General features: G+C 27.6%; 1 protein-coding gene across 1 annotated transcript; it reads left to right on the plus strand.

The window, feature by feature from the left end:
- The first annotated feature begins 752 nt into the window (after nucleotides 1-752).
- LOC107936008 (uncharacterized) lies at nucleotides 753-1,862 on the plus strand. Its single transcript, XM_016868640.2, has one exon. It carries the CDS (start codon nucleotides 901-903, stop codon nucleotides 1,405-1,407), a length of 507 nt encoding a protein of 168 aa, XP_016724129.1. The 5' UTR covers nucleotides 753-900; the 3' UTR covers nucleotides 1,408-1,862.
- The last annotated feature ends 9,505 nt before the right edge of the window (nucleotides 1,863-11,367 follow it).

Genomic DNA, 11,367 nt, shown 5'->3' on the forward strand with positions numbered 1-11,367 from the left:
ATTCAAAGTAGATGTGAAGAATAACCTTCAAAGTTCAAACATCCATTACGTCAACATGTTTTATCTACTCTACTTTTACAAGTTACTAATTCCGTCTTGATATCCAAATCTATTATCCAATTTACTTTTAATTTTTTTATTTAGTTATTCCTTATTTTTAAATATAAAATTTAATTAAATTGGACTCATAGTAATATTCGAACTCAACGCGAATAATTAACGAGTTTAGATTTTAAAGTAAATTTTTGTTTCGGTTTCATATTTCTACAAAAATTGTAAATATCTAACCTAATGTCATTTTTGGACCCAAATCAAAGCCACCTGCACATCTTCCTAAGGGGCGGACCTAGGGGTTGGCAGGGGCCTCAGTTCCCCTTAAAATGAAGAGTTTTTCATTTAGATCCATTTATAATTTATAAAATTTTAAATTAGTAATGATAAAACTACACTTAAACCTTCTAAGAATGATAAAAATTTGATTTAATTCTTTAAAAATGATCCCATTGATAAAATTATATTTTTCAATAATTATTATTTTTTAAAAAGCTATTTAAATATTATTATAAAAATTAAAAGTGAATAGTGTAGCTTAAGAGGGTATTTTGGTATAATAAAAATACAGATATTTATCGATATATAATAATATAAAAATCCTAACCCATCTTACACGGCGTTTACTCGAAAATCTCAGGGGCTTTTATGTAATAATGTCGTTAATAAATTAATTTTAAAAAATTAATCCATTCGGCCTATCCCATGAAGGAACCCAACCTTTTAAAAAGCATATAGAAATGATCAGAACGCAAAGAGCAAAATCAAAATCCCAAAAAATTAGAATTTTGCAGAGAGAAAAAAATATTTTTTTGTTTTTTGATTTTGATTTTTTTTGTTGAAATTTTGATGGCAAGCAACAGAAGCTATTACTCGAGATTTCTATCGAGCGATCAACAACTCCAAGCAATGTTGAGTCGAGACTCGGTGGGATTCGAGTTAGACGAGTCGGACATCTATAACCACACGGTCACGGCACGCTCCGACTCTCCCGAGTTTCGCTCCAGTCGAGTGACGAAAAAGCCGTCAACCATGCGCGGCGGCGGGGAATCTCGTGTAGGAGGTACACCGGCGTCGCTGCCGGTTAACGTACCGGACTGGTCTAAGATCTTGAGGGAAGAGTATAGGGGAAATCGGATAAGATCGGAGAGAAACGAAGACGACGATGACGTGGAAGGCGATGATTGGTTGGAAGGAGGTGTTAGGATTCCACCTCACGAATTTCTGGCGAAGCAAATGGCGAGGACAAGGATCGCATCGTACTCACTTCATGAAGGTAGAGGAAGGACCTTGAAAGGAAGAGATCTGAGAAGGGTCCGAAATGCAATTTTCGAAAAAACCGGGTTCCAAGACTAAAGTTACACCAAAAAAGAGTGAGAATTTTGATTTCTCGTTAGAAAAATTTTCCTCGAGTTTTGTTTTAATTTTAATTTACTCCTCCTTTTGCAACTCTGATTCGATTCAAGAGATCATTTTCTTTTCGTGTAATTCTAACTTCGAGATCTTTAAGTGATTTAGCGGAGAAAATTTCGATTCAGGTTTAATTTTCTTTGAGATTTGATTTTTTTTAGAGTATAATTTGTTTTTCTTTTTTTCGGGTATTTTGGTAAGAAAATGGGAAAAAATGGGTCGTTGGCTTTGTTAATTGGCGGGCCGGCTTAGGTAATGTTGGTGGGGTGGGTGAAGAGAAGAAAAGTCGTTGTTTGTATTCTTTTTTTTTAGTTTGATTTATCAAATTTTGTATTAAAAATAATACTGTAATTCTTTTACTATATTGAATAGAAAAATATATATGAGTCTATTGGTGAAAATTTAGTTTTCTACAAAATATATATTAATGATTTATTTTTGCACAAATACTTCATATGAATTACTTCAAATCAAAGCTTAGATAACAATTTTAGGCTAATAAATGTTAACACTAGTGCTGGTTCAAATTTGATAACTGGTTGAGCTTTTGCTGGAAGTTTATTTCGGGATTATTGAGATAAATGAGTTACTAGTTACAGTTTGTTTCGGGATCATATAGCTTGGAAAAGAGACATTAGTGGTGTAAGACAAAAAGAGTCTGACACGAATTGTCTGAGAGAACTGTTAGCAAGGGATTGGCATGTAAAAATAATGTTTACCTTAAGTGCGGTTTATAAAATAGTGTTGGTGTTAGATATAGTTCTGTTATGGTTAAATGTATTTAACTTCTTTATCTACCAAAAAGAAAAAAGAGTATTTGAAGTTTAAATCTTAATATAACCATAATTAATTTCTTAAAATAAAAGGGATAAAGTAATATTTAGTCTCTAATTTTATTTTTTCATATTGACTTTGTAGTTTTCTAATTTGATCCTTGAACTTAAATTTTGTTTAGATACGATGACATAACATTTTAAGATTGTGTTATATTATCATTTCAAGTGATTATGTGGCACAATTTCAGAGTGTCACATCATCACTCTTGACCTAAATCTAAATATAAGGACCTAAACGGAAAAAAAAATTAGTTTTGAGATTAATATAGACAAAAAAATTTAAAGGACCAAAATGAGAAAAGTTATCAATTTTAAGGATTAAATGTTATTTTATCCCAAATAAAAATGATTTCCATTTTTTTATTCTTCAAATTAAATTTTATTTATTATCCCTTCCAACAATACTATTTTAATAATTTAGATTCGAATAGTATTTTTTACTATTATAATTAAAACTTAATAATATTAGATAAAATGCTAATTCAATGGAACAATTAATTTCAACAAAATTCACTTATTTTATTTTTATATAAAAATACAATTTAAGGCATAAAAGCACATATATAGTTGGACAAAATTTTCTATCGCATGAACTTCATGTTGGGGTTAGGAAACAATCCAAGCTACTAAAATCTAATAAATCTTAAATCATGTCACGCAACATAAAAAGGAAGAGGGTAAAACTAGTGTAGGATTGCATTTTTCCTCAGTACTTAACAAATGAATAAAATAGTATTTGTACGTTAGATTAGAGAGTAAACTAATTATTCTGTTAAAAATTCTATCTATTTTTATTATTAAAACTTGGTCTCTTTATATAAATATGAAATACACATGGCACGTCACGTGTAGTTATCCGGTTATTTCGTCAACCACATTAATTTTTAACAATAGAAATTGATGAAATATTTAATAAAAATGACTAATGTACAATGACAATTTGCTCCCTTTTTTTTATAAAATGAGTAAAATGATAAAACTATATTGGATGCCCCTATACAAGGAGTCAAATTATATATTGCCCCTTTACTAAAAAATGGGCAAATTAATTCTTATAAGTTAAATTAAATAGCAAACTGATATTTTTGTAAAAAAATTCATCTATTTCTATCGTTAAAATTAGTGTAGCTAATAGAATAACTAGAAAGTTGCACATGACGTGCCACGTGTACTTCATGTTGACGTCCATTGACCAATTTTTAATAATAGAAATTGATTAAATTTTTAACAAAATGACTACTTTATTATTTAATTTAATGTATATATATTAATTTGTCTATTTTTTAGTATATTAAATCAAATATAATTTAATTTTTAACATAAAAATCTTTATAATATTTTTATTAAAATAAAATATAATTTGTATTTACATTACTTCTACCGCAATCCAAGCTATACTAAAATCGTAGTAGGCAAAAGGAAAAGGCAATAATGCCAGTCTCCGTTGAGAAAGCAGCTTTTTTTTTTCTTTATTGGCAGATTGGGAAATTATTAACCGTTAGATTAATATTATCTTTTGGTGTGGGGACAAAGATGATGATGTTTAGTTGACTTGCCCGTTTCTGTCGTCTAAAAACATCTTGTGGCCACTTGAGGTTTTATGGAAGTAAGTATCACAACAGAGCCAGATGGTTTTTCTCACTCGATTTTGATTTGATTGATTTTTATTTTTATTTTATTTAAAATTTTAATCATCAATTTTGACTTAAGAAGAGTTTGGATGGCGGCGCATTTATTTACGGTTAATGTAAAAACATCAGTAGCAGTGAGAATATATACTATAATAATATTATAATATGAGATAAAAAGTAAGCTAAATATACCACACAAATACCTTACCACTTATCCAAACCCACCTTTAATCTCAAAATAATTTTCTCATAATCTCATCCTGATATATTTAATAATATTTTATAATATATTAAATTTTATAAAATTAAACTAAATATATGTTATAAAATTAATGAATTCAAACTAATTATAAAAATAAAATATATGTTATACTTTTTTATATTTGTCAAATTATAATTAAAAATTAAAAATGAGGTATTTTCATAAATTTATAGTACTGACAATTTTTTTAAAAAATTCTGCCTCGAACATTTTAATAAAAAATTTGATCTATCTAAATATTTTAAACTTATTCATAGGTCGGGTTATTCCTTTAAATTTGAAAGTCCATTCAAAATTTAAAAAGGTACGAGTAAAAAAATTAAGCGCAAAAAATTAGGTTCGTTTAAACTATGAGCCGGACTTGAGCATGAACATTCAAGGCTCTAGCTTGGCCCAATCCATTGTTAAGCTTATAATATTTTATATTATGTTATTTTTACATATTGTGTAATTGATAACACATTAAAAAAATAAATTTATATTAAATATATAATACTACACTAACGTAAACATTAAAATAATGTTAAGATGGCTATATAATTTTTAAAAAAATTTTAAAAAATAGAAATAATATGGACGGACTTAAAATGAGTTTGGGTTTGCTTTCTACAAATATGAGTGAATTTAAATAAAATTTTAGACCATTATTTTGGGTTAGGTCAAGTTTAAATAAATATAAAATATATTAATATCATGTTTAGACTCAACCCAAATTTAATTCAACCCGACTCGTGAGCATATATACTAAAAACTCGACTTTTAAAATTAAAAAAAAAATTTATCAGATCGAGGCGAATCAAAACCCATGAATGTTTTTCTTTTGTTGGTGTAGACACGAAACAGTGATATTGTCACCACTAGTGTGACGGTTTTTCGTGTTATCACAATGCTGTGTGGGTTGGGCTCAAGACAGTTGAAATTTTATTTAAGTATTTGCAGAGAATTGGTTGAAGCCCAATGCTGTTCGGTAAAGTTGAAAGATATTCGACACCACTCGAGTTTTGAATATTAAAATTAATTTTTAAATTTTTTAAATTAATTTTTAAATTTTAATATGTTTTAAATATTGAAATGATTAAATTCGAGTTTAACTTAAATTATTAAAATTTCATATCATTTAAATATGATTCAACTTTTTTTTTCGAGCAAAGGCAACAAAAAAAATTATTAGTGGAAATCTATATTATTATGTTTAAGTTATTGGCTGAGTTAATGTCGTAAATTAACCGGATACTAACTCATTTGAAAAATAATTAAAACTTTCATTATTTTTCGCAATTTGATAGACATGATCATGAAAGTGTTTATCTTTTTAAAGCTTTAATTTGACTATTTAAAAAAAAACCACATATGTTTTTTTAAATGTACCTTATACATTACCTTTTTTGGTTACAACGCGTATGTCTTATAATCTAATGGGTAAATTATATTGATAATAATCTAATTATCGGTAATTCTTTTGTCGTTCAATTATGAAAAGTTATAAAATGATCACCTAATTATTTGATTTTGTCTTTTTTTTCATTATCTATTAAATGGCTAATAGAAAAATAATTCGACACTTTTAAAATTGGTATAACAACAACTTTAACACTCAATTTTTAGACATTGTGAAATTTAGTCTTTTTTTGCAGTTTTGTTTTCATTTGTCACTGTTTCACCTAAAAAGTTAAATAAATAACTTTATCGTCAAATTTTGATCGAAAATTACCAAAAATAGAAATCCCAAAAAATCCAATATAACAACTTTTATCTTTTTCATTCTTTTAAAATTAACCCTCAATGTCACAAAAGAAAAGAAAATACCAAATTACACAATGTATAAATGCTCAGAGTTAAATTTTTAGAATCAAGACAATTTGACACAATATATAAATGTTGAGGATTAAAGTTGTCGTTATAACGATAAGTGACAAAAAAAGCCCGTAGTAATAGTTAGGTGACTACTAATTTAGTTTACCCTAGAAATAATCTAATAGACAAAAAAAAAAAACTTACTGATAGTTGAGTAACTATCAATATAGTTTACCCTAGATATAATCTAATATATTTTTTATACAAGGCCTAAAATTACCATAACCCCTCCCTAATCTTAAGGATGATAAGCATGTTTCAGCGGACACGAATTAACATTTTTCTATACTAACAACAATATTGATATCGGAATGAAATACATTTGGGTGATAACAAATTGTATTGACCCACAAATGAATTCAATTGGAATGGTCCAAAACCTAGAAGGTATGTTTTAGCAAATGTTGTTTAAAGTTGGGGTTTGGGGTCCTCCACTCTCCAATCCTTTCATCATAATTAACAATTTATTGAAATTAACAATGCCATCTTTTTTATCCTTCATGGTGGGTTAAAAAAGGAAAACTCTATATTGGTGAAAACAACAGAACATGAAAGAGTAAAAATCATTTCAATAAGAAGTTAGCAAAAAAACAAACAAAGCATGAGAGTGTGACAAAAGTGGTTAAGTTTTGCTTGCATGGGACCAAATCTCCACTTCAACAACACCAAACCCTCCCAGCGAGCCATCATAAACGAGACACTAGTGTTGACGAGTTATTTAAGGTTTTTAAAAAATTTTAATTTGATTATGGGTGAAGTTAAAATCTTCTGAGGGATCAAAAAGGAAATTAAATTGTATATTTTTATAAAAGTCATTGTTTTTAATAATTTATATTTTTGTAAATCTTTTAATGATTAAATTAATTTTTTATTGTTTTATGGTTCAAACTGTATTTTTATCACTTATTAATTTATAAAATTTTAAGGGTTAAACTGAAAATTTTGTTTTAGCGGCCCTGCCAACCCTCTTGGCACCGTGATACTTGATTCGAGTATATTTTTATATTTTGAAATTATACTTTCACACTTAATATACAGAAAGAACTTGAGTACAAACGGGTTCGAGTTTGAACACATATGAACTTAACCGTGCTCTAGTTGGAATTGAAATACAAAAATTGATAAATGGTTTTAATCAAGCTTGAGTATAAAGCTCGATGTTCAATTGCACTCGAGTCGAATATCAAGCTTAAGCTTACCGCTATTCAAGCTCGGCTTGACTTAATTACACTCTAATGTCACATCAGTAATTTATTTAATCATTTTCATTAAAAATTAATAAAGTAAAGGGGAGACTTTAATTTAATGTTTCGATAAAATGTTAATTTTTAATTTATATCTGTGTTATATTTATATCGTAGTTAAAATATTTTTTTACCATTGAAACATTGAAGTTAAGTTCTATCAAGATCTAATGACGTAACACTTTAAAATTATACCACGTCATCAAAATTTTATATTTTCTAAATTTAGATATCAGAATGGATTTATTGTCAAGCTCATGCATTAAAGTGGACAAAATGCAAGTACCAAAGTGGATCTACGTGTCAAGTTTAATAACAAAAAATTACATTAACCCTTTTTAAAATCATCGTATGAGAAACATTTTTCAATAAATAAAAAATAAAGGTTAAAATATGACATAAGTCCTTATACTTTTATTTTTAGAAATTTAGTCCTTTTACTTACTAGATTTCATCAAGTCCAATTGTTAATATTGTTACTTTTGTTGATATGACATTTTGATATAAAAAAAACTCACATAGTACCCATGTAACTAAAAGATGATGTTATAATGAATTTAACAAAATAATTTTAATAATATTAACAGTTGGACCTGAGTTTTAAAATTTAAAAAGTAGAAGGACTAAATTTTAAAATTATAAAAATACTCACTTACTAGCCATGTGACTTAAAAAAAGATGTTGTAATGAACTTGTATTTATCAAAATAATTTTAGTAATATTAATAGTTAGACCGGAATTTAAAATCTGAAAAATAGAAAAATTAAATTCCTAAAATAAAAATACAAGGACTAAATTCCAATATTATAAAGAGTAGAGGTACTTTTGACATATTTTATCCATAAATAAAATAGGGAATGGAGGTATTGGATTATAAGGCCGGAGCAGAGACAGGGAAGGGTCCACATGATTGGACTGAAATGGGGCTAAGTGAAGCACTGCCCAAATTATTCCTTTCCTATGATAAAAGCAATGGCTCATGTCTAAAGGAGATACCACCCATTTGTCAAATAACCCCCCGCCCCCCAACCAAAAAAAAAAAAAAAAAACATCATCACTAAAAGCTAAAGCTCAATTAAATAAAATATATTTAAAATAAAATATTCAAAATTTAATTTAATTGATTCATATAATTTTTTATTTGTAAAAAAAATGATTTGACGTATACATTCAGCTACAGTTAAAATATTCAACGTTCGGATGATTAAAATGAAAACATTTTAAAATTTTGATGACAAATTAAGTAGTTTATCATTACAAAATATAAGTAGGATTCAATAAAGGGTAAACTACACCCATTGTTACTTTTGTTTACCTTAGGTTACGTTTTAGTCATTTATGTTTGAAATGTTACGTTTTATTCATTTTCGTTATCATGTTGTAACATTTTAGTCGCTGAGCCATTAATCGTCGTTAATGGTGTAACGGTAAGCTGACGTGGCACGTTAAATCATCATTTCAAACAAAATTTTAGGTTAAATTATACAATTGATCCCCATATTTTTTTCGTTTTAAGTAATTTAATTTTTTTCTTTTATGTTCTTTAAACTTTCCTCTATTTTTTCCATTCTCTTTTGTTTCTCTCTCTGTTTTCATACCTTTCCCATTTCTTTTAACACATTAGGAAGTCGAATTGGCAATAAAAAAAGAAGTAGGAAGTCGACTGTCATCATTTGCCTATAACCAAAACCCATAAACCCATACCATGCTTCTTTCTTCACTACCAATTCGACTTCCTGGTATGTTAAAAGAAATAAAGAAGGTAGAAAATAGAGGGAGAAGCAAAAGAGAATGGAAAAAAAAGAAAGAAAGAAAGAAAGTTAAAAGAACATAAAAGAATTAAATTGCTCAAAACGAAAAATTATGGGGACCAATTGTATAATTTAACCTAAAGTTTTTGTTTGAAATGATAATTTAACATGCCACGTCAGCTTACCATTACACCATTAACGACAATTAACGGCTCAGTGACTAAAATGTTACAACACGATAACATAAGTGACTAAAATGTAACATTTCATACCTAAGTGACTGAAATGTAACCTAAGGTAAACAAAAGTGACCATGGGTGTAGTTTACCCTTCAATAAATTTTGAAGTTATATAATGGGTGGAAATGAATTTAAATAATTATGTATGATATTAATATTATGTGTGATCAATTCCGAGTAAATCCATGACCCGTAAAATGAAAATTTTATATTTTAGTTTTTTTTAATTAAAAATATATAATAAAATTATATTTTAATCCCTAAAGTAAAGTTTTCCAAAGTGAAAGAAAAATATACCCATTTTGACTTTTGTATCGCACATAGTGAAAAAAGTTATAAAAGAAAGAAAAAGGAAAAAGAGAAGGATCGCAAATATTACACTACATGTCACAACTACAAGCAATTTTGAAGCCACGTGGCAGCAGATCCATGTTGAGTTTAAACTGAAAGAACGACATCTGGAAATTTTTACGGGTTTAACCAACTGTTGATCATTAGAAAGAAAAACCAGTGTGAAATTTTGGCATTTATTGTTTTTTATACTTTAGGTTAAAATATGTTATTAGTCGATGTATTATACATATACAATAAATTTAGTCATTATATTTTAATTTGATTGTTTTTTAGTTTTTTATATTTTTAAAATTTTAATATTTTAGTACTAATATATTATATTTATTAAATTCATTAAATTCTGTTATTTTTACGTGTTACTCGTTAAAAAAATATCAATTAACGAATCTAACAACTATCGTTTTTTGTCAGGACTAAAATTTCAAATTTTGGAAAAGAATAGAGGTTAAATTTACAGCTTTATGCAGAGTATAGGACTATTAGCATAATTTAACCAAACAAAATTAACAACTGTGACGGGAATTTCAAATTTCAAAAAATATATAGACTAAAAATGACTGATTCGCAAAAAATATAAAAACTAATGCTACGTTTGGTAGGAGTATTATTTTTTACACGTATTTTAGTATGTAAATTAGCAATAAACTAAATCAATTGATAATATTTAGTCACTCTTATAACTTGTTTTTAGCAAAGAGATGAAAAACTTCACTTATTTTGGAGAGGTTTTATTTTTTGCAAAAGACTTTTACTTAGAGTGAGTTTGGATGGGTGATTGGGTGCGGTGCGGTGCGTTTAGTTTACTTTTTGTCTCACGCTACAGTATCGCTACAGTATCTAATCTCACCGCCACCACTGTTTTTACACTAACCATAGATAAACGCACTGTCCAATCCAAACTCACCCTTATCTTTCCAATTTGTAGTTTAAAATTGTATCAACTATTTTTCATTTCATGTCTAACTATTGAAATACATATGAAATAAATCATTTTTTTCCCTCATATTATTACACTATACACCGGTAACTAGAGCTAATCATGGGCAGGGCCAAGTTGACGAAAAATTTTAGGTCTTTTTTATAAGCTTGGGCCCTAGCTCAAAAAATGGCAAAGAGTTCTGCACAATCCCGACTTAGATTAAAAAAGTTAAACTTTTTAGATTATTTTTTATATAAAAACAAAGTTTAAAAAATATAATACATCAAACACAACAAAAACATTAAAATAAATGTTTCCCAACAAATTAAAAATATATTAAAAAATTCTTTATACTTAAATAACAATAAGATAGTTGCAAGTTAACGAAAAAATGCCTCTAAAACAGTGGCAAAATTAATAATAAAGTAAGAGTTATACAACATCTAAATAATAAGAACAAAAGAGCAACAATATAATAACGAAATTGTAGCAAAACAACAACAAAATAGCTAATTCGGCCTAAGCGGGCCAAAAAATCACACTCAAGGCCCAACCCATTTTAAAAATTAGCATTATTTTTTTGTCAAAACCTATTTTTCGGGCCTATATTTTTTCCTAAATTCTTTCACTTTTTCGAATAAATCTTTGAACTTAAACAAATACTTAACTTATGATCAGGTCTATCGATAACGAAACGAGCATAAATATTAACATAGTTTTACGCTTATTTCTAAATTACGACATCCTTATATAGCAAAATAGAATGATGATGTATGTCATACTTGAAAATGTTGGTAATGTGTGTCCAAGATGATG

The sequence above is a fragment of the Gossypium hirsutum genome, chromosome D13 (assembly GCF_007990345.1).
Source record: "Gossypium hirsutum isolate 1008001.06 chromosome D13, Gossypium_hirsutum_v2.1, whole genome shotgun sequence".
Lineage (NCBI taxonomy): Eukaryota > Viridiplantae > Streptophyta > Magnoliopsida > Malvales > Malvaceae > Gossypium > Gossypium hirsutum.

Bases quoted from the DNA above. Each gene is read 5' to 3' on its own strand.
- LOC107936008 (XM_016868640.2), top strand. From the start codon at position 901: ATGGCAAGCAACAGAAGCTATTACTCGAGATTTCTATCGAGCGATCAA.